Source organism: Staurois parvus, unplaced genomic scaffold (genome assembly GCF_062004578.1).
Source record: "Staurois parvus isolate SC_StPar_1 unplaced genomic scaffold, SC_StPar_1.0 ptg002002l, whole genome shotgun sequence".
NCBI classification, from domain to species: Eukaryota; Metazoa; Chordata; class Amphibia; order Anura; family Ranidae; genus Staurois; species Staurois parvus.
In genome coordinates, this window is record NW_028319798.1 from 215805 (window position 1) to 241142 (window position 25338).

At 44.4% G+C, this 25338-nt stretch overlaps 1 protein-coding gene across 1 annotated transcript in view; it reads right to left on the reverse strand.

The window, feature by feature from the left end:
• Positions 1–22888, reverse strand: part of LOC149433061 (1-phosphatidylinositol 4,5-bisphosphate phosphodiesterase gamma-1-like) — a 46096-nt gene extending 23208 nt beyond the window's left edge. Inside the window, exons 1-9 of the mRNA XM_089664701.1 lie at positions 22682–22888; positions 22085–22162; positions 20162–20265; positions 18954–19050; positions 17550–17634; positions 14411–14574; positions 12100–12196; positions 2602–2826; positions 1899–2047 (exon numbers count right to left, since the gene is read on the reverse strand). Of these exons, the coding sequence (XP_089520827.1) occupies positions 1899–2047; positions 2602–2826; positions 12100–12196; positions 14411–14574; positions 17550–17634; positions 18954–19050; positions 20162–20265; positions 22085–22162; positions 22682–22888 (1206 nt within the window). The remainder of the gene's footprint in view (positions 1–1898; positions 2048–2601; positions 2827–12099; positions 12197–14410; positions 14575–17549; positions 17635–18953; positions 19051–20161; positions 20266–22084; positions 22163–22681) is intronic.
• Between the last annotated feature and the right edge of the window lie 2450 nt (positions 22889–25338).

Here is a 25338-nt window from a genome sequence, read left to right on the forward strand (position 1 = left end):
GGACGGCACTGGAGCAATGGTTGAATGGAAAAAAGGCATCTATGCCTTTCGCTGTGCCAATGATTTGGAGAGAGCCAACAGATCATGTTAGTAATTGTTACTTTTGTATGGTGCCTCCAATTGTAAAAGGGCTAAATAAGAAGAAAAAGTTATCTGTGCACTATCCAAATATTCCATCGGCAATACGTCCAGTTCCTCATGGAGAGGGGCTACCAATTCCTAAAGCACCAGAATCCTTCGTGGTTGAGTCAAGTGAGGAAGAACCTGAAGTGTGTAGTCATCAACCGTCAACCTCACATGACCCAGACTTTCTTCCATCCACACCCACTGAACCACACTTCATTACACAATTGGAATTGAGCGATCTTATCAGAGACCTGGATCTTCCCAAGAACAAGGCAGAGCTTTTGGGGTCAAGACTACAACAGTGGAATCTCCTAGCAAGTGATGTTCATACGTCTTTCTACCGTCATCGTCAGAAAGATCTGATCCCATTCTTCATCCAGGAAGGTGATATTGCTGTATGTAACAATGTTCATGGTTTAATCTCAGCCATCGGCGTATGCTATGATCCCGATGAGTGGAGGCTGTTCATTGATGCTTCAAAGGCGAGTCTTAAAGCTGTTTTGCTCCATAATGGCAATCAGCTGCCGTCAGTTCCAGTTGCTTACGCAGTTTCAATGAAAGAAACGTATGAAAACTTGAAAGAGCTTTTAAGGTGCATCAACTATGATGAACATCAATGGTCGATTTGTGGTGACCTGAAGGTGATTGCTATCCTACTTGGACTTCAAGGTGGATATACTAAGTACTGCTGCTTCCTCTGTGAGTGGGACAGTCGTGCGAGAGAAATGCACTATGCCAAAAGAGACTGGCCATTACGCCAGTCATTGCAGCCTGGAGAAAAAAATGTTAACTATCCAGCACTTGTAGACAGCAATAAGATCTTATTACCTCCATTACACATCAAGTTGGGATTAATGAAAAACTTTGTTAAGGCAATGGACAAGAATAAAGCAGGTTTCAAGTACCTGATTAGCAAATTTCCAGCACTTAGTGCTGCAAAAATAAATGAAGGAGTCTTTGTTGGGCCACAGATTCGTAAACTTATTCATGATGATGAGTTTCTTTCTCTGTTGCGTGGAAAGGAAAAGGCTGCCTGGACAGCATTTGTATCAGTGACATCAAATTTTCTTGGAAACAATAAACCAGACTACAAGAAAGTGGTAGAAAAACTCATCCAGACTTACAGAAATCTGGGTTGCAACATGTCTCTAAAAATTCATTTTCTACATTCGCATCTGGATTTTTTCCCACCAAACTGTGGAGCAGTGAGTGATGAACACGGAGAGCGCTTTCATCAAGACATTGCAGCTATGGAAAGAAGATATCAAGGTAAATGGAGCCCATCAATGCTTGCTGACTATTGCTGGACAGTTGTAAGAGATAACCCTTTCCTCGAATACAAGAGAAAAGCCAAGAGAAGCAAAACCGACACAAACTGAAGACAAAACTAGTGAGAATCCGAAGTATTAAAATGATTCAACTTAGCTTATGGCTATAATTTTTCTTGGTAATCCTATGCAATATATTATGCCATTTAGGCTTTGTTATGTAGTCAATATCACTTGCTTTATATTTGTGGAAAGACATCTATCTATATAATTATTGTGCATTATGTAGTCATTACGCCTATAGTAGAAAACTTTCCGTTTACAGAAAAACTAGAGCCAATTGACAAATTTCATTGTTATATTTGAACTCAGAATGTGAAATTCATTAAGAAATGGATCCTTTTGTTTCCAAAACTGGCAAAAAATAAAAATTTGTTGAACAGTGTAATTTGCCCGAGTCAACGACTAGTAATGAAAGTTGACAGTGAATTGGTAGCCACCTACCTGGATCTGCACTGTGATTGGCTCCACAATCTTCAGGCTGTTTTTATCGAACGGGTCGAAAAGGTCGTCTCTCATGATGTCCGGCTGTAGGACGTACCCGCACTGTCCGCCCAGCATGAAGAGCGCCTGGTTCAGCTGCATGGGCTTGTCTATAAACACAGAGTGATGGGTTACAAGGGATGTAGAAGACCCTCAGCAGCCAAAATCTAGATGTTTCCTACACTGGAATGGTACCTTTAGCTGACCCTTCATTTATAGGAAACCTCAAGGAGAAGTAGAATCTGACTAATGGAGTAAGAACTGTTCAGCACTCTTCGCACAATGAATGCTCACATACCATGAAGGTGAAGCTATGTCAACTTTAATCAACCAATCACACGCCATCAAAAATCCATTTTTTTCTCATTTCCTTTGCACTACATTGGGTAATGAAAGTAAACACAGCTTCAACTTATTCATTAAGCTAGGTCAGGGGTGGGCAACTGTGGCCCTCCAGCTGTTGTAGAACTACAAGTCCCATGAGGCATTGCAAAACTGACAGTTACAAGCATGACTCCCAAAGGCAGAGTCATGACGGGACTTGTAGCTCACCAACAGCTGGAGGACCACAGTTGCCCACCCCTGAGCTAGGTGAACCTTCAGTTTGCCAAGTGAACAATCTTTACTCCTTTATTCAATCAGCCCCTACAAATGTGACCAGTACCTGGAGTCTGGAAATTGAGGGCCACCAGCTGGCTCCCACAAATCCACATGGGCAGTGGGTCATAGTTGGAGGAGTCCAGCCGCTGTCCTTTGGGGTAAACCCGGCTCAGCTGACGCCGATTATACTGAAGGAACTTCTTCCCTTTGCTGCGGTTGGCGTATTTTTCTGCCTTGGTCTCGGGGAATGAAGACATGTCGCGGTAGCAGGCCTTTTCTGTCCCGATCTCTGTGAAGATGTAAGTCAGGTGATACTACAGATGGTCATAATTACAACCCAGAAACTCATCATTGATAACAACCTTTTTGATCCCTTACAGCCTGGCTTTCTCCTGCAACACTCAACAGAAACTGCCCTGCTAAAATGAACTAATCACCTCCCTAAACTAATGGCTGCAAATCTGTACTCATACTGTTAGACCTTTCTGCTGCCTTTGGCACAGATGACTACCCTCTCCTCAGAAAACTCCACTCCCTTGGCCTCCAAGAATGTGTGCTTTCTTGGTTCTCCCAACTACGTCACCTACAATTGCTTTGATGCCACCTACAATTCCATCTCCTCATCTTCTATTGCTCTTTCCATAGGGGTTCCCCGAGGCTTTGCCCTCAGACCTCTTCTGTTCTCTGTGTACACCTCCTCCCTTGGTCGGTAATTTACTAACTGACATATCAGTATGGATGTCATACTGCTTATGACTCAACTATTCCAAAAATGGGCTCAAAAATCAAGATCAGTAGCACAATTGTAAATTCCTCTTCTCATGCCAGGGTGTTGTGTATAATCCTGACCTCTCTTTTCAGCCCCACATCCAATTACTATCAAAGTTTTGCAGCCTTTACCTGCATAACATGTAATCAGTGACACCAACAAGATCACCGCCACCACAAGACACCACTGAGATCACTCAACTATTGCAATCCCCTCCTTGTTGGCCTACCTCAACATTGACTAAATCCCCGCCTTCTTTTAGTCTATCATGAATCTATCAGTGTCCATCAGTGTCCTCTCTTCCAATCCCTCCACTGGCTTTCGATCGCCCAATGAATAAAAGTCAAAATACTAACAACATACAAAGCAATTTACAACTCTGCCCCGAGCTACATCACCAATCTTGTCTCCAAATGTCACTCAAAGATTCCTCTCTGCTCCTCCCAAGACCTTCTACTCGCAAGTTCCATCGTCACCTCCTCCTACTACTTGCCTCCAGGTCTTCTCCAGAGCCACTCCCATCCTCTGGAACTTCCTACCCAAATTTCTGTCCAAAGACCTCCTGCTCTCCATTTCCTTCATCACCTCCTCCCATGCCTCCTCCAGGACTTCTCCAGAGCCACTCTCATCCTCTGGAACTCCCTACCCCAATTTCTGTCCCAAGACCTCCTCCTCTCCATTTCCCTCATCACCTCCTCCCATGCCTGCCTCCAGGACTTCTCCGGTTCCTCTCCCATCCTTTGGAAATTTCTAACCCAATACTATCGCCTACCCTGTCCACCTTTAGGTGATCCCTTTTACTGTATTTCTTAAGAACCATTCTCAACCAGTGTTCCGTAGAATCCTAAAATCCCTCAAGAGGTTACCAAGGTTACTGATTGACCTCCCATTTGATGATGCCTGCATAGTTCCAGGGACAAAATAGTTTGGCAATGCAAGAAGGATGACAGCAATGATCTATTTTAGCTGTAGGGGTGGTATTGTTCCTACTGGATACCAATGTAAGGGGGCAGGCATTCTTCCTATGGGCCACCAATGTAAGGGTAAGCATTCTTCTTCTAGCCACTAATGTAAGGGGGGCATTCTTCTTCTAGCCACCAACGTAAGGGGGGCATTGTTCCTACTGTCCACCAACGTAAGGGGTCGCATTCTTCCTACTGACCACCAATATAAGGGGAGGCATTCTTCCTACTGACCACCAATATAAGGGGAGGCATTCTTCCTACTGGCCACCAATGTAAGGGGAAGCATTCTTCCTACTGGCCACCAATGTAAGGGGAAGCATTCTTCCTACTGGCCACCAATGTAAGTGGAAGCATTCTTCCTACTGGCCACCAATGTAAGGGGAGGCATTCTTCCTACTGGCCACCAATGTAAGGGGAGGCATTCTTCCTACTGACCACCAATGTAAGGGGGACATTGTTCCTACTGGCCACCAATGTAAGGGGAAGCATTCTTCCTACTGGCCACCAATGTAAAGAGATACATTCTTCCTACTGGCCGCCAAAGTAAGGGGAGACATTCTTCCTACTGGCCACCAATGTAAGGGGAGGCATTCTTCCTCCTGGCCACCAATGTAAGGGGAGGCATTCTTCGTACTGACCACAAATGTAAGTTTTTTTACCCATTGGACCACAAAGAATCAATATTAGCAGGGGTTCTCTAAGACCTCAAAATTATTATCCTCTGGGGTAAAAAGGTTGAGACAGTCTGCCTGAACATATTGAAGCTTAGATCAGATTTTGGCTCTTGGCTGTAGAGCCACTTTGAATATATTGAAGATTCAACAGATACAATATATCATTTTTAGTATTCTTATAGCGCCAGTTCTGAGCAGAGCCTCCATCTCCAGAGAGCTGTGCATATTACACCTGTCTTTGTTTTCTACCTGTGAGAGATATACGTGACAATGACAAGAATGGGTCCCGAAACATGATCCAGGAGGAAGCGCTGGAAGTGTCCATACTTCCGATCCTCCCAGGGGCGATATTTACAGCTGTGAGGGGAATGTTCATTATAGACAGTGAGGAAGGCCCTCCTGTCTACAGAGCTGTGACCTCACAGTGGAGCCGGATACCTCCCAGGTGACACGTGTAGGAAAGACCCAGAGCCCCCAGACAGGTAATGTATTCCTTCATCTCCGTGAGATTTACGAGAACGGTGATAAGATTTCAGGAAGTGGGAGTCACACCATGAGAAACAAAAATTCACAAAAGGTAAAACTTTGAACCTGAACTACCAGGATTCATGCCTGGAGCTACACTAGGGTGGCCACCTCGTCCCTTCAAACCCGAACACATAATAATGACACGAGTTCTGTGGCTGATTAAGGTGATATTTAACCACTTCATGTCTGGACGCTTTCCCCCCCCCTTTCAGTCCGGACGCTTTCCCCCCCCCCTTTCAGTCCGGACGCTTTCCCCCCCCCCCTTTCAGTCCGGATGCTTTCCCCCCCTTCCTGTCCGGACACTTTCACCCCCTTCCAGTCCGGACACTTTCACCCGCTTCCAGTCCGGACACTTTCACCCCCTTCCAGTCCGGACACTTCCCCCCCCCCTTCCAGTCCGGATGCTTTCCCCCCCTTCCAGTCCGGACGCTTTTCCCCCGCTTCCAGTCGGGATGCTTTCACCCCCTTCCAGTCCGGACACTTTCCCCCCCTTCCAGTCTGGACATTCCCCCCCCCCCTTCCAGTCCGAAAACTTTCCCTCCTTCCACTCCGGACACTTTCCCCCCTTCCAGTCCGGACGCTTTCCCCCCCTTCCAGTCCAGACACTTTCACCCCCTTCCAGTCCGAACACTTTCCCCCCTTCCAGTCCGGACACTTTCCCCCCCCTTCCAGTCCGGACACTTTCCCCCCTTCCAGTCCGGACACTTTCCCCCCCTTCCAGTCCGGACACTTTCCCCCCTTCCAGTCCAGACACTTTCCCCCCTTCCAGTCCGGACGCTTCCCCCCCTTCCAGTCCGGACACTTTCCCCCCTTCCAGTCCAGACACTTTCCCCCCTTCCAGTCCAGACACTTTCCCCCCTTCCAGTCCAGACACTTTCCCCCCTTCCAGTCCAGACACTTTCCCCCCTTCCAGCTCGGACACTTTCACCCCCTTCCAGTCCGGACACTTTCACCCCCTTCCAGTCCGGACACTTTCACCCCCTTCCAGTCCGGACACTTTTACCCCCTTCCAGTCCGGACACTTCCACCCCCTTCCAGTCCGGACACTTCCCCCCCTTCCGGTCCGGACACTTTCACCTCCTTCCGGTCCGGACACTTCCCAACCCCCCCCCCCCCCCCCTTCCAGTCCAGGCCAATTTTCAGCTTTATCACACTTTGAATGACAATTGTGTGGTCTTGCAACATTGTACCCATATGAATTTTTTAGATACAGATAAAAATTTATTTTGGTGGGATTTTTATTTTTTTTGCTATATAAATAAACAGTCCAAAAATTTTGAAAAAAATTGTTTTTCTTATAAAATTTTGCAAATAAATAATCTTTCTTCATAAATCTTGGCCAAAATGTATTCAGTTATCTTTTTAGTTAAAAAAAAAAAATAACCCAAATTAGTTTATAACCAAAAATTCTAATTAAAAAAAATTTTTTTTTTACATCTTTATTTTATTTTTTTATATTATTTGTTTTTTTTTTTTTACATACTGTCACCCTAGCAGTAGTGTCACCATAGTGACACTGTACTACTTGTGGGGGGTGATGAAGATTTTTTTTTTTTTTTTTACACTGATTGCTTTTACACCCATAAAGGCTGTAAAAGCAATCATTTCTCCTTCTCTCTGTGTGCATTCCTGCAGCCATTGAGAAATACTGTGTGAGCTGTGATTGGTCACAGCTTGCCACATGGTACAAGGCTGTTGTGAATAGCCCTGTACCATGTGATCTGTGTGATCATTCACAGATTTCACACGTAGTAAGCAATGATGTCAGAAGTGACATCTTGCTTACTACTCTTCATGTGATCACTGATTGGCCAATCAGTGATCACATGATCGGGACCTCACACAGAGGTCCCGTACAACGAATGGTGTTCTGCTGTGTCCAGAGGACACAGCAGGCACTGGATCGCGGTGCTGCGCGCTCCCAGGGAGAGCGCACAAGCAAGGGGCAGGAAGGCCGTTTATAAATGGCCACCCGCCCCTGGACTGCTCCAGTCCGGCTGTTTATGTACATGGGCTGGACAGGAAGTGGTTAATGACATTTATCTGTATTCTGACCACGTGTGTTACCACGTCTGCTATTTTATCGTGGACAGCAAGTTAGAAAAAAGAGCCAACGTGAAATTCTGTGTGTAACCTGTAAACCCAAGTTTTGTCACCAGTATTGATCCTTGACGTGAAGGATGGGTCCATCCTTGGAGTTCTCGGCAGACTTCGACATGGTGTTCCCGCTGCTCCTGGATCAGCAGCCTGGGGACGAACGTGGCAGCAACATGGGGCATGTTTTAATCACACGTGAGGATCGCCTGGACTGTTCCGAGAATGGTGGCCATGTGGTGGATGGTTCTCCGACAATCATCATGTACAAGTTGCCGAATGGTTTCGACATTTTCGGGGGTTGTGCTCCTTGAAGGTCTTCTGATCTCTCGTCGTCTTCCAGTGATGTTCTCCCACTGTTGAAGCGAGAGTGCCACTCAGCGCACCTCGAACGTCTCATTTCAGCATCGCCGAAAACTTGCCCAATCGCGTCAAATGTCTCTGTGGCTGATTCGCCCGGTTTCACGCAGAATTTCACATTTGCTCTTTGTTCTAACTTGCTGTCCGTGATGAAATGGCAGACATGGCAACGTACGTGGTCAGAATAGCACCAGTTGCACAGCTCCCGATGTACACAGGACGATGTCTTTTGGCACACTGACTTTTGAAGGTTGGCAATCCCTGTGACTGTGCAGGCAAGCCTTGTGCTGCCATCTGTTGGCGTGTTACAAAACTAGAATTTTTGATACCACCTCGTAGCTAGCCCTCCAAAAAACACAGGAAGATGGAAACTTTTTGATACTGTCTCGTATATGATTGGACAGGGTGCCCCTCCCACAACCGTCCAACAATACAGCTAGCAAGGAGGTTGACACGCCCCCTCCCTCTGTGTTCTCCCTGCCAGCAGCCAGCAGCCAGCTATCACAGCCGTCCTCTCCTTGATAGCTACCTTGTCTGATGGCTGTAAAGGGGGGGGGGGCATTCCAACCACATAGCTATCCTTCCACCCCGTGTATGGGGAACAGAACACATTAAACACACAAAAAATGTACATTTGATCCTGCCAATCGTAACTCCTTCATTCTACCGTGGTTGGATATCCTATCCAGGGCTGCTGTTAGAAACACAGGGCCCCATACAGCCGACCTGACAGCCCCCCCCCCCCCCCCAAAAAAAAATGTTTACTATGCTTCAAGTTACGAATAGATACAGCGAGTGATTGGAGCCGATCCCTCATTGTGTTCATTCAGAAAAGAAAGGGGCTGGTAAATATGACATATTTACCAGACCCTTCCACCCCACTGTCCAGGGAAGGAGAGGAGAGAAGCTGACAGCATTGCAGGGGTGGGGGGCACACAGGGGGTGGAAACTTATGGTGTACAGGGAGGGTGATGGGTGTGGGGGGGGGGCAATCACTGGTACCAATCCCCTGCATGCCCACATGGAAGAAAAATATATTTTAAAAATACTCTTCCCAAATATACGGACATATATTTGAAATACTACAATTTTTGCCGTATTCAATATATTAAAAAAAAAATTATATATATATAGCCTGCCTGTTGAAATGCATTTTTTATATATTACAAAATATATGAAAAATATTTTTTCAAATAAATTTCAAACATACTGTATGTCTTTAAAAATACAAATCTACATTTTTGGACTGCATTTACAAATAGATGTAAAAATATATGTTACAATGACTTTTTTATATGTTAAAAAAAAGCTGAAGAATATATTTAAAAAATATATATTTGTGAATATATTATTAGCTTGAGGTGTTTGTAGCCGTATTAGTGCATTTGCGACAGAAACAATTGAGTACTGTCCGTGATACTTTTTTTATTTGCACTAACATACAATTTTGAGGACAATCAAATCAAAATCTCTGTGTATCCCCAAAGAAAAGTAAATCTTTCACCCTTGAAAGTACAAATGTCATAAACCTTTTCCGCAATCCTTCCCCAAAACTCAAATTCTACCCCAAATTTCCAAAATAAATCCGAAGAAATGTCCACAATTCAAAGTCCACAAAATGTTCACACTATTCAATCTTCCAAATGTGATAAGTATCCAATTCGCCACTTCAATCCAAGATACCTCAAAAAAATTTAAACTGAATATAGTGCATTATCTTTCAAATAATATAATAATCTGTGATGTCATGCAAAAACACTCGTGACAAAAAAAAAAAATATCCCTTGAGAAGAAGTCGGAAGTCGGAAAAAGGGAGTCAAGCTTGAGCTGATAGTCATACAACTGTTGGATAATGATTGAGGAATCCCATGTCCAACCAGACCACACAATGGGAGACCTCACTATGGAGGAGCACACAATGGGAGACCTCACTATGGAGGAGCACACAATGGGAGACCTCACTATGGAGGAGCACACAATGGGAGACCTCACTATGGAGGAGCACACAATGGGAGACCTCACTATGGAGGAGCACACAATGGGAGACCTCACTATGGAGGAGCACACAATGGGAGACCTCACTATGGAGGAGCACACAATGGGAGACCTCACTATGGAGGAGCACACAATGAGAGACCTCACTATGGAGGACCACACAATGGGAGACCTCAATATGGAGGACCACACAATGGGAGACCTCAATATGGAGGAGCACACAATGGGAGACCTCACTATGGAGGACCACACAATAGGAGACCTCACTATGGAGGAGCACACAATGAGAGACCTCACTATGGAGGAGCACACAATGGGAGACCTCACTATGGAGGAGCACACAATGGGAGACCTCACTATGGAGGAGCACACAATGGGAGACCTCACTATGGAGGAGCACACAATGGGAGACCTCACTATGGAGGAGCACACAATGAGAGACCTCACTATGGAGGACCACACAATGGGAGACCTCACTATGGAGGAGCACACAATGGGAGACCTCACTATGGAGGACCACACAATGGGAGACCTCACCATGGAGGAGCACACAATGGGAGACCTCAATATTTTCGTTCTTAAAAGGAAATTTCAAATCCATTCAGGAAAAAAATGCTTTTGAACTAAGAATGATAATTCTATTTGACACAAGAGATAACGGCCTGAATTTGGACCTGGGATTCCTCACTCATTATCCAACAGTTTTATGACTCTCAAGCTTGACTCTCTTCTTCCGACCTCCGACTTCTTCTCAAGGGATATTTTTTTTTGTCCCCCCCCCCCCCTCCGCCCCTTTGCTTTTGCTGTGTCTTATCTCTAGCCTTTTTTTTTTTCATCTCTTCTAACATTCTGCTAAAACTTTGTGATTTGTATAGTACCGCTTGGACCTTGAAGAAGGGGACATTCCCCGAAACCTTGTCCTCAAAATTGTATGTTAGTGCAAATAAAAAAAAAGTATTACGGACAGTACTCAATTGTTTCTAAACATATTATAAAAAATATATTCAGAACACACGCTGCAAATATATATCCCAGTATCATTTGGGATGCATTTACAAGTATATTTAAAATCTTAAGTTTAAATGCATTTTTTTAGATGTTCAAAAAATAATCTGGAAAATATATTTTGAAAAATATATTTTTAAATATATCCCTTTGGAAAATATATTTTAATTTCCATTTTTGGAATACACATTAAAATATATTTGCGTAGGCCAATATATTGAAATATGTATAATTTTGTTTTCTAAATACAGTTGCAAGAAAAAGTATGTGAACCCCTTGGGATTACGTGGAGTTTTGCATGAATTGGGCATAAAATGTGCTCTGAACGTCATCTAAGTCACAATAGAAGAACACAGTCTGCTGAACATAATACTACACAAACATTAGATGTTGCCATGGTTTCATTGCACATAACATGTAAACATTCACAGTGCAGGGAGGAAAAAGTATGTGAGGCCCTAGCTTAATGACTTCTCCCAGAGCTAATTGGAGCCAGGAGTGAGCCAACCTTGACTCCAATCAGTGTGATGATATTGGATGTGTTGCTGACAGCTGTCCTGCCCTTAAAAAACACACCTGTTTTGGGTTTACTGGTTTCAAGAAGCACTGTCTGATGTGAACCATGCCTCGCAGAAAAGAGCTCTCAGAAGACCTACCATCAAGAATTGTTGACTTGCATGAAGCTGGAAAGGGTTACAAAAGTATCTCCTTGAGCCTTGATGTTCATGTGTCCACGGTAAGACAGACTGTCTACAAATGGAGAAAGTTTAGCACTGTTGCTACTCTCCCTGGGCGTGGTCGTCCTGTAAAAATGACTGCAAGAGTACAGCGCAGAATGCTGCATGAGGTAAAGAAGAATCCCAGAGTGTCAGCTAAAGACCTACAGAAATCTCTGGCACATGTTATATTTCTCTTCCATATGGGCACATATGATTCACCCAGCATCTTGGGCCCCCCCTGTACAGGATACCCCCTGATCCAATCTCCACTCTGCAAAAGTCACATTTTCTAAATCTTGCATTGATGAACCCTAATGAGACTGAAACAACTGTAGGCAATCTGTCGTAGTGGCTGCATCTATATTTAGGAGAAATGTTCTATCTGTAGCCAGCCGGGAAGGGCGGCCGTTTTTTCGCAGTTGATGAATATATGCGCAGAAACCAACGACTTACTTTCTTCATCGAAAGGCACGGGGCGGCAATAGACGACCAGCTCTGAAAGCTCCAGCGCGATCTTCTTCCTCCTCTCCATTATCTTCCCCTCCTGCATCTGGGAACACAGAGAGACGCATAGGGCGGTCATTTACTCGAAAGCCGGCCATACACGTGTAGATTTTCGGACGAAAATATTCCTAAGAAAAGTCGTCCGAAAATTCTTTAAACATTCGGTGAAAGTTGTTCGGAAATTGTCTTGCTTTTAACATTTGAGTTTGAAACGAATGTCATTTCTGAACGATCACCACATCCACCAGCCGAAAATTCGTCTGATCGAGAAAAGTTTTACTTCCCGCCCCTTTGAATTTTCCTGTCACTGCGGTCGAAAACAAATATCAATTTGACTATGAGAAAATCAAACAAATATTCGTGAACAAAAATCTACACGTGTATGGCTGGATATAGGCTCCGTTCACACCAATTGCAGAAAACGCACTACAGTCCATTTAGTATGGTTTCCTATAGGACATGTTCACCCCGCCCACATACCTGCAGCCGCACCCCCCACATGGAGGAACACGGGATCCGCCCATATACCTGCAGCCGCACCCCCCACATGGAGGAACGCGCGACCCGCTCAAATACCTGCAGCTGCACCCCCCGCACCGAGGAACGCGGGACCCACCCAAATACCTGCAGCCGCACCCTCCGCACCAAGGAACGCGGGACCCGCCCAAATACTTGAAACTGCACCACCCGCACAGAGGAACACAGGACCCGCCCAAATACCTGCAGCCGCACCACCCGCACAGAGGAACACAGGACCCGCCCAAATACCTGCAGCCGCACCCCCCACACAGAGGAACACAGGACCCGCCCAAATACCTGCAGCCGCACCACCCGCACAGAGGAACACAGGACCCGCCAAATACCTGCAGCCGCACCACCCGCACAGAAGAACACAGGACCCGCCAAATACCTGCAGCCGCACCACCCGCACAGAGGAACACAGGACCCACCCAAATACCTGCAGCCGCACCACCCGCACAGAAGAACACAGGACCCGCCCAAATACCTGCAGCCGCACCACCCGCACAGAGGAACACGGGACCCGCCAAATACCTGCAGCTGCACCACCCGCACAGAGGAACACAGGACCCGCCCATATACCTGCAGCCGCACCACCCGCACAGAAGAACACAGGACCCGCCCATATACCTGCAGCCGCATCTCCCGCATGGAGGAACGCTGGTCCTGCCAAAATACCTGCAGCCGCACCCCCCACACAGAGGAACACAGGACCCGCCCAAATACCTGCAGTCGCACCCCCCACACAGAGGAACACAGGACCCACCCAAATACCTGCAGCCGCACCACCCGCACAGAGGAACGCGGGACTCGCCCAAATACCTGCAGCCGCACCACCCGCACAGAGGAACACAGGACCGGCCCAAATACCTGCAGCCGTACCACCCGCACAGAGGAACACAGGACCCGCCCAAATACCTGCAGCCGCACCACCCGCACAGAAGAACACAGGACCCGCCAAATACCTGCAGCCGCACCACCCGCACAGAGGAACACAGGACCCGCCCAAATACCTGCAGCCGCACCACCCGCACAGAAGAACACAGGACCCGCCCAAATACCTGCAGCCGCACCACCCGCACAGAGGAACACAGGACCCGCCCAAATACCTGCAGCCGCACCACCCGCACAGAAGAACACAGGACCCACCCAAATACCTGCAGCCGCACCCCCCACACAGAGGAACGCAGGACCCGCCCACATAACTGCAGCCGCACCACCCGCACAGAGGAACGCAGGACCCGCCCAAATAACTGCAGCCGCACCACCCGCACAGAGGAACGCAGGACCCGCCCACATAACTGCAGCCGCACCACCCACACAGAGGAACGCATGGACCCGCCCAAATTACTGCAGCCGCACCACCCGCACCGAGGAACACAGAACCCACCCAAATACCTGCAGCCGCACCACCCTCACAGAGGAACACAGGACCCGCCCAAATACCTGCAGCAGCACCACCCGCACAGAGGAACACAGGACCCGCCCAAATACCTCCAGCCGCACCACCCGCACAGAGGAACACAGGACCCACCCAAATACCTGCAGCCGCACCACTCGCACAGTGTTTCTAGGATTTCAAGTAACTTTCTAGCAAAAAAAAAAGTGAGAAAATGTATAAATTGCTCCGGACAGCAATCGGTTAAAGAACTCTTTCCACCACCAATAGGGGGAGCCCTTTCATAACATCATTTTGCAGCTCCCCTGGTGTTCATCAGGAGTATTGCATGTGTGGACTCACCCTGGCGTCCGCGTTCTGGGTGGCCTCTCGGATCTTCGCTATCCAGTCGTTGAGCTCTTCTAGTGTGTCGGCGGCCACGTCCAGGGCCTGAGAGGGGTGTGACATCTGCTGGGAGTGGATGGTGAACACGTGAGGTTTGGGGCCTCGGCCTTCTTTAGATAGGACTGTGGGAGAAGAAGGGGGCGGGGTTTAATTTTTAAAAAAAAACATCAGAAAACAGTTGCATCCTCATGGCGGGTGTAAGCGCCAAAGTAAGGTATTCTTTAAACACTTTCCTGCCCCCTCTAAGTGGGCTTTTACCCACATGGAAGAAAAATATATTTTAAATATATTCTTCCCAAATATATTAACATATATTTGAAATGCTACAATTTTGGCCGTATTATATATATTTCAGTGTGTGTTTGTGTGTGTGTATATATATATATATATATACACATACACACACACGTACAAATACATTTTCAAATATACTGTATGTCTGGCCGTATTCAATATATTTCAAAATATATATATATATATATACAGTGGGGATCGAAAGTTTGGGCACCCCAGCTAAAAATTTGTATTAATGTGCATAAAGAAGCCAAGGAAAGATGGAAAAATCTCCAAAAGGCATCAAATTACAGATTAGACATTCTTATAATATGTCAACAAAAGTTAGATTTTATTTCCATCATTTACACTTTCAAAATAACAGAAAACAAAAAAATGGCGTCTGCAAAAGTTTGGGCCCCCTGCAGAATTTATAGCATGCACTGCCCCCTTTGCCAAGCTGAGACCTGCCAGTGTCATGGATTGTTCTCAATCATCGTCTGGGAAGACCAGGTGATGTCAATCTCAAAGGTGTTAAATGCCCAGACTCATCTGACCTTGCCCCAACAATCAGCACCATGGGTTCTTCTAAGCAGTTGTCTAGAAAACTGAAACTGAAAATAGTTGACGCTCACAAAGCTGGAGAAGGCTATAAGAAGATAGCAAAGCGTTTTCAGATGTCAATATCCTCTGTTCGGAATGTCATTAAGAAATGGCAGTCATCAGGAACAGTGGAAGTTAAAGCAAGATCTGGAAGACCAAGAAAATATCAGACAGAACAGCTGGCAGGATTGTGAGAAAAACAATTCAAAACCCACGTTTGACTGCACGATCCCTCCAGAAAGATCTGGCAGACACTGGAGTTGTGGTACACTATTCCACTATAAAGAGATACTTGTACAAATATGGTCTTCATGGAAGAGTCATCAGAAGAAAACCTCTTCTACGTCCTCACCACAAAAATCATCGTTTGAACTTTGCAAATGAACATATAGACAAGCCTGATGCATTTTGGAAACAAGTTCTGTGGACCGATGAGGTTAAAAATGAACTTTCTGGCCGGAATGAGCAAAGGTACGTTTGGAGAAGAAGGGGCACAGAATTTAATGAAAAGAACCTCTGTCCAACTGTTAAGCATGGGGTTGGATCAATCATGCTTTGGGGTTGTGTTGCAGCCAGTGGCACAGGGAACATCTCACGAGTAGAAGGAAAAATGGATTCAATAAAATTTCAGCAAATTTTGGATGGTAACTTGATGCCATCTGTGAAAAAGCTGAAGTTAAAGAGAGGATGGCTTCTACAAATGGATAATGATCCTAAACACACCTCGAAATCCACGGGGGATTACATCAGGAGGCGTAAACTGAAGGTTTTGCCATGGCCTTCACAATCTCCTGACCTCAACATCATTGAAAATCTATGGATAGACCTTAAAAGAGCCGTGCGTGACAGACAGCCCAGAAATCTCAAAGAACTGGAAGACCTCTGTAAGGAAGAATGGGCAAAGATACCTCAAACAAGAATTGAAAGACTCTTGGCTGGCTACAAAAAGCGTTTACAAGCCGTGATACTTGCCAAAGGGGGCAGTACAAGATATTAACTCTGCAGGGTGCCCAAACTTTTGCAGACGCCATTTTTTTGTTTTCTGTTATTTTGAAAGTGTAAATGATGGAAATAAAATCTAACTTTTGTTGACATATTATAAGAATGTTTAATCTGTAATTTGATGCCTTTCGGAGATTTTTCCATCTTTCCTTGGCTTCTTTATGCACATTAATACAAATTTTTAGCTGGGGTGCCCAAACTTTCCATCCCCACTGTATATATACATATATATATATATATATATATATATATATATATATATAAATATTTTTATATTACAAAATATATGAAAAATATTTTTAAAAATACATTTAATATACATTTTTGGAATGCATATACAAATATATGTTAAAATTACTTTTTTATATGTTAAAAAAAAATCTGAACAATATAGTTAAAAAATATATATTTTTTAAAAATGTTTTCATATATTTTGTAATATATAAAAAATGCATTTCAACATGCAGGAAATAGAGATATATAATACGGCCAAAATCAATACTGCCCTATCAAGTGACAGTTTGGGTGCAGTGAGACCCCATGAATGCATGTATATATATATATATATATATATATATATATACACACACACATTGAAATATATTGAATAACGCCAAAATTGTAGTTTTTCAAATACATGTCGATATCTTTGGGAAAAATAATTTTACAATATATTTAAAATATATTTTTCTTCCATGAGGGAATTCCTGTACTAGTGTCCCCATTGGAAGATTTCCTTTCTACTCCTGTTCTGGGGACAACCCAAAATGTGGGATGGTAATAGTAGACAGGACAAATAGAGGGGTGAAACCCCCTTCCCCCCCCCCTCCCCCCAATGGGGGCACAGGCAGCAATAAAATCCTGACAAGGGTTCTAATCCCTCTCCACCATCCGAAACGAAAAAAAAAATAGTTTTTCCTTTCACATTAAACAGGTCGGGGGGTACTCACCGATATGACAGGAATGGGGGTACTCACCGATATGACAGGAATATGACAGGATGGGGGGGGGGTACTCACTGATATGACAGGATTGGGGGGGGGGGTAGTCACCGACATGACAGGACGGGGGGTACTCACCGATATGACAGGATGGGGGGGGGGGTAGTCACCGACATGACAGGACGGGGGGTACTCACCGATATAACAGGACGGGGGGTACTCACCGATATGACAGGACGGGGGGTACTCACCGATATGACAGGACGGGGGGTACTCACCGATATGACAGGACGGCACGTCTATGAACCCTTTCAGGAAGTTTCCCAGGGGGCTGTTCTCTGCAGATTGACCGAAGAACAGCGTCTGAAAGACGGAAGGAACAAACAGTGGTTATGGAAGGCGGAGAAAGAGGCTGAGTCAGACTATTCTTAAAGTAGACTTCTACTGCTCAACGTACATATCAGTATTTCCTGGGTGAATCCATGGAAGTGATGTAGATCAGTCTGTAGATGCAGTAACACATGCTTGTTATACTCACTGTGGAACCTAAGGGGTTAATCCTCTGCATTGTGTAAAACTGCTGTTTGATCCTGTGTTCTCTGATCCTCCCCTTCTTCCAGTGTCTCCCTCCTAGTGGATATAGTGAATGCGGGGTCCGGGGAGAGTGGATATAGTGAATGCGGGGTCCAGGGAGAGCGGATATAGTGAATGTGGGGTCCGGGGAGAGCGGATATAGTGAATGCGGGGTCAGGGAGAGCGGATATAGTGAATGTGGGGTCCGGGGAGAGCGAAAATGGTGAATGCGGGGTCCGGGAAGAGCGGATATAGTGAATGCGGGGTCCGGGGAGAGCGGATATAGTGAATGCGGGGTCCGGGGAGAGGGGATATAGTGAATGCGGGGTCCGGGGAGAGCGGATATAGTGAATGCAGGGGTCCGGGGAGAGCGGATATAGTGAATGCGGGGTCCGGGGAGAGCGGATATAGTGAATGCGGGGTCCGGGGAGAGCGAATATGGTGAATGCGGGGTCCGGGGAGAGCGGATATAGTGAATGCGGGGTCCGGGGAGAGCGGATATAGTGAATGCGGGGCTCGGGGAGAGCGGATACAGTGAATGCGGAGTCCGGGGAGAGCGGATATAGTGAATGCGGGGTCCGGGGAGACCAGATATAGTGAATGCAGGGTCCGGGGAGAGCGGATTTAGTGAATGCGGGGTCCGGGGAGAGCGGAAATAGTGAATGCGGGGTCCGGGGAGAGCGGATTTAGTGAATGCGGGGTCCAGGGAGAGCGGATTTAGTGAATGCGGGGTCCGGGGAGAGCGGATTTAGTGAATGCGGGGTCCGGGGAGAGCGGATATAGTGAATGCAGGGTCCGGGGAGAGCGGATTTAGTGAATGCGGGGTCCGGGGAGAGCGGATATAGTGAATGCAGGGTCCGGGGAGAGCGGATATAGTGAATGCGGGGTCTCAACCCAGGAACTCAGCACTGGGATGGACGGAACCCCTCATAATGGCACAGCGGGCGTACAGACCCGGGAACTCAGCACAGGGATGGTGGACTGTTCCTTTAGCACTCAGATACAATGACATGGATGCTGTTCCCAGATACAGCGAGATGTTCCTGCAGTGGTATACAGGAGAGTGTTGCGTGTATCACATGATCAGTTGGGGGCGTGGCGCTCCGTACCGAGTCCTCCTGTTCTGCGCTCGGCGTGCTGCTTATCTCCTCCACGTAGTTCGCTGGGAACCAAAGCTGCTTCTTCCCGCCATAATCCCCACGCCACCTGCAACCAATCAGAGGGAGGACAGGGAAGACATTACTGATAGTAAATACTGCGATCATGTTGTGTGCAGGAACAACAAGGGGACATTATGATTTCCGAACGATTTTTAGTTCGAAAATCGGACCTAAGAACGAAATCAGCTGATTTTCACTCTGTTAGTGGGGCCATGGCACCGGCCAATTTTTCTGGTTGCTCCCTATTTCGATTATCGGACATGCTGGAAAATTTGTGAAAAAACGACCGTTTTTCAAAATTATTGGTGGCACCATCGGATTACAGAATGAACAATGTTCTCGATTTTATATATATATGTATTTTGGAATATACGGAATACAGCCAGACATACGGTATATTTGAAAATGTATTTTTAAAAAGATTTTCCATATATTTTATAATAAAAATGTTATTATAAAATAGCATTTTTATTATAAAATATATTAAAAATATTTTTAAAAATACATTTTCAAATATGCCGTATGTCTGGCTGTATTCCGTATATTTATATATATATATATATATATATATATATATAAAATCGAATATAAATTTATTAAAATATATTTTGAAATATATTGAAGACGGCCAAAATTGTAGTATTTCAAATCTATGTCAATATATTTGGGAAGAATATTTTTACAATATATTTAAATATATTTTTCAGTCAGCACAACATCAACACTGTTGGCTAACATCAGAGGGATCGTACGACAATTGATACCTTTAGAACAGATCTTGATAAATTGCAAAAAGATGCACGCCATGACCAGGAGACTTGCAAGGGACCAACCTGCATAGCTGATATAGTGATCACATGATCAGGACTGCCTGTGATTGGCTCAGTGGCAGATGCTGGCTCTCATAGGGCGCACGTAGCGCCTGTAGCCTCCGGAATTTGTTTAAATCCCAGCTGGAAGACCTCCTGTGCTCCAGTGTTTGCAGCAGTTCCCCTTTAGGGTTTTATGGGCTGTCCTTCAAGTACCCCTCCCTTTGGAAATGTTTTACCCTTCTCCCCCCACTCTCTCCATTGGCGTTGGGTTTTAGGAAATGCTACTCAAAAAAAAACAAGAAACCCTTTAGAACAGGCAGATACCACCACCGGGTCCAAACTCACCAGCCTCCATCTTGCTTGTCTACGTTGTGTATGATGGCTTGCTTACAGAAGGAGAGCTCGTCCTCCCGCTGGGCCTTGTAGTCGTAGAGAGCCTTCACCATACCCTGCAGAGATACAGGCAGGAGAGAGCAGAGTGATCACAATCTAGAAGGGAAGTGATTGAGGTCTGAGAAAAAACGTCTGACAATGTGTGGCCTTCACCCTATCACACACAAACACCGGTATGGCCACATTTACTGGACGACGCTTCTGCGAAAAGTGCTGAAAGTTCCCTTTAGTAAAGTGCCGAGAACACAGCAGGCTCTGTGTAAGTCTTTATCGGTAACAGCAATAAAAAAGAAAAAATTACATATATATATATTGAACTAATTGCAGAAAATATCAAAATAATATTCTATAAAATATTAATGTGGTGGTTTAATATTTTATATATTTAATAGATTTTTATATATACACACACATATATATATACAGTGGGGATCGAAAGTTTGGGCACCCCAGCTAAAAATTTGTATTAATGTGCATAAAGAAGCCAAGGAAAGATGGAAAAATCTCCAAAAGGCATCAAATTACAGATTAGACATTCTTATAATATGTCAACAAAAGTTAGATTTTATTTCCATCATTTACACTTTCAAAATAACACAAAACAAAAAAATGGCGTCTGCAAATTTTTAGCTGGGGTGCCCAAACTTTCAATCCCCACTGTATATTTATATATATATATATATATATATATATATATATATATATATAAAATAAATATATACACACACACATATATATATATATATATATATCTCCTGCATGTTGAAATGCATTATTTATATATTACAAAATATATGAAACATGTTTTTAAAAATATATATTTTTTAAAATATCTTCAGATTTTTCTTAACATAGACATTTTAACATATAATTTTACATATGTTTGTAAATATATATCATTACATTAGAGCAACCGTTCTCGACCTTTTTATTTCAGAGGAACCCTTGAATAAAATTCAGGTTTCAAAATGTTGGGGAACGCCTGCTAAAACCAATTTAATTTGGGGGGTGGAAAAAAAATGCCCCGCTTACAGTGGTGGTAAGAACGCCCCTTTTACAGACAGCCAAGAAGACCATCAGTGTTGCGGTGAATTTCTGGCACCATTAAAGAGGTCAATCAGTCACAGCTCAATTGACCCCTAGGAACCTTCAGTGGAACCCTTGAAAAAAATTGAGAGGTTTCAAAATGTAGTGGAACACCTGCTAAAACAAATTTATTTGGTGGGGTGGAAAAAAATGCCCCTCTTACAGTTCCTTTTACAGACCGCCAAGAAGACCATCAGTGTTTTGGTGAATGTGTGGCACCATTAAAGAGGTCAATCAGTCACAGCTCAATTGACCCCTAGGAACCTTCAGAGGAACCCTGGTTGAGAATAGAGGATTAAAGGGTGGGGACACAGCAGGGGCGGACTGACAACTCATGGGGCCCCCGAGCATGTAGGGGATCATGGGGCCCCTGTGTGCTTGCCCAAACTCAAAAAAGCCTATGAAAAAGGTACCAGGGGCATCTCATGGGGCCCCCTACTGACCCCGGGCCCTCGGGCAGTGCCCGAGTTTCCAAATGGTCAGTCCGCCTGTGGGACACAGAAGCTACTGGGGAGGTCTTGTCATTGAGTCTCCATCATAGAAGCAGGTGAATGAAACCCACCAGTGACCATTCTGAACGGCCAATAAGCATTGAAAATGTACTAGATCCCATGACACCATCTGAATGTGCCTTCTTCTATATCAAAAGTATTTTTCCCCCCAGACTAGGAGCACCAGGTATGAATGGCTTCTATGTCCAATTATAGCGACCTTTTAACTCTAGAAATTTAATATCTGTGACGTGGCCCTTGGAGACAAAGCTCAGACTGTACCGTCCCGTCATCTTACCCGAGATGTCGGCATTTTGTTGGCTTCCACATAGTGGTGCGGAGTCCGAACTTCATAGAGGGCACCATAGTCTAGTTCCTGAAAACAAAGACATATTTCTGGTCAAAGGAATTGTTCGTTGGTATAGGACCTGCATCGGAAAGCACACTATATAGCCAAACGTATGTTAACACTCTTTTCATTCATTGGGTTCAGGCCAACAAAGCCAGCTCCGTAAAGGCACGGTTTGACCAGTTTGGTGTGGAGGAACACAAGTGTCCTCCATAGAGCCCTGACCTCAACCCTACTGAACAGATTTGGGATAAAATGAAATGCCAACTGAGCCAAAACTTGTCCTACATCAATACCCGACCTCATAAATGGGCACTAATTCCCACAGATCCACGACTGTGGAAAGAGTGGAGGATGTTATAACTGCAAAGGGGCCAATTCAATATTAATGTCCATGGTTTTGAAATCTGAGATCCAACAAGCAGGTTACCAATACAGTAGGTATGGTTGGACGTCCACCAACGTTTGGCCATAGAGTGTGAATACAAATCCAGGAGAAAGACTTATCATTGGGAATGGGGTGGAGGGATTTAGCCGCTAACTCACCATTGTGCCCATCTTCTCCAGAGCTTCCTCATTAATAGGGTAGCGAAGTTTCATCTTGCGGTACAAAGGGTGCTTCTCATAATAGCTAACAAGGTCCACCAGGCTCTCAAACTCAGCTGAGCTTCCCAGCATGAAGAGACGCCCTTCCTGCTGGATGCGGCAGTGTTTAATCTTTCCCTCCGCCCTGTGAGAAAACAAGGCAGGCATCTATAACACAACTCCATAACTATTTGTTCTACATTGGAAGCCTTTACTGTGCCATTTCCACAGAAAAGCCCGGTGAGGCATGTCAAGGTGTTGTTGGGCATATTGTAACCAGGCTTTTTTTCTGGCATTGGCTCAGTAAAGTCTTCTTTATGGCAACTCAGCCATGCAGCTCATTTTTGTTCAAATATTATATTGTGCTCCTTGGAAGAAAAAAAAACACACATCAGCTTTTTCCAAAGCAGCCTGTATTTCTCCTGAGGTTACCTGTGGGTTTTTTTCTTTGTATCCCGAATAATTCTTCTGGCAGTTGTGGCTGCCATCTTTCTTGGTCTACTTGACATTGACTTGGTATCAAGAGATCCCCAAATTTTCCACTTCTTAATAAGTGATGGAATAGTACTGACTGGCATATTCAAGGCTTTGGAAATCTTTTTAGATCATTTTCCATCTTTATAAAGTTACATTATCTTGTTATGCAGGTCTTTTGACAGTTCTTTTCTGCTCCCCATGGCTCAGTGCTTCCACGTGAGAGCTAACAAACTCACTGACTATTTACACACTGACACTAATTGCAATTTAAAAATCCACAGATGTGGGAAATCAACCTTTTAATTACCATTGTACCCTTTATGTGTCACCTTGTGTGTCTGTACCAAGGCCGAACATTCTGGGGGAGGCGGAGACTTCTGATCCAGGGGGCGGAGACTTCTGATCTGGGCCATTGGGGGGATTTCTGTTATCATTATGATTTCAAAAGGAGCCAAACAACTATGTGATAATAAATGGCTTCATATGACCATCATCCTTCAATAAAAGAGCATTTTTTGGCATGATCGGTCAGATTTTCAATATCAAAAATTTCTGTCAGGGGAGGAGAACTATTGAGCAAAACTGTATATATATGTGTGTATGCATGTGTGTATATATATATATATATATATATATATATATATATATATATACACACATATAGTCTGGCTGAAGAAAAAACAAAAGAAAAGAATGTAAAAAAACACTCCAGACGTAAAGAGCTCCCCCTTGTCCTCTGTGATGACCTCAGGGTGACTACATCAAGGTCTATATGGACCACTGATGTATTGTACATGGAGATTATATCCCCCCCTTATGTATTATACATGGAGATCATATCCCCCCTTATGTATTATACATGGAGATCATATCCCCCCCTTATGTATTATACATGGAGATCACATCCCCCCTTATGTATTATACATGGAGATCATATCCCCCCTTATGTATTATACATGGAGATCATATCCCCCCTTATGTATTATACATGGTGATCATATCCCCCCTTATGTATTATACATGGAGATCATATCCCCCTTATGTATTATACATGGAGATCATATCCCCCCTTATGTATTATACATGGTGATCATATCCCCCTTATGTATTATACATGGAGATCATATCCCCCCTTATGTATTATACATGGAGATCATATCCCCCCTTATGTATTATACATGGTGATCATATCCCCCCCTTATGTATTATACATGGAGATCATATCCCCCCTTATGTATTATACATGGAGATCATATCCCCCTTATGTATTATACATGGTGATCATATCCCCCCTTATGTATTATACATGGAGATCATATCCCCCCTTATGTATTATACATGGAGATCATATCCCCCCTTATATATTATACATGGAGATCATATCCCCCCTTATGTATTATACATGGAGATCATATCCCCCCTTATGTATTATACATGGTGATCATACCCCCCCCTTATGTATTATACATGGTGATCATATCCCCCCCTATATATTATACATGGAGATCATATCCCCCCTTATATATTATACATGGAGATCATATCCCCCCTTATATATTATACATGGTGATCATATCCCCCCCTTATGTATTATACATGGAGATCATATCCCCCTTATGTATTATACATGGAGATCATATCCCCCTTATGTATTATACATGGAGATCATATCCCCCTTATGTATTATACATGGAGATCATATCCCCCCCTTATGTATTATACATGGAGATCATATCCCCCCTTATGTATTATACATGGAGATCATATCCCCCTTATGTATTACACATGGAGATCATATCCCCCTTATGTATTACACATGGAGATCATATCCCCCCTTATGTATTACACATGGAGATCATATCCCCCCTTATGTATTATACATGGAGATCATATCCCCCTTATGTATTACACATGGAGATCATATCCCCCTTATGTATTACACATGGAGATCATATCCCCCCTTATGTATTATACATGGAGATCATATCCCCCCTTATGTATTATACATGGAGATCATATCCCCCCCTTATGTATTATATATGGAGATCATATCCCCCCTTATGTATTATACATGGAGATCATATCCCCCTTATGTATTATACATGGAGATCATATCCCCCTTATGTATTATACATGGAGAT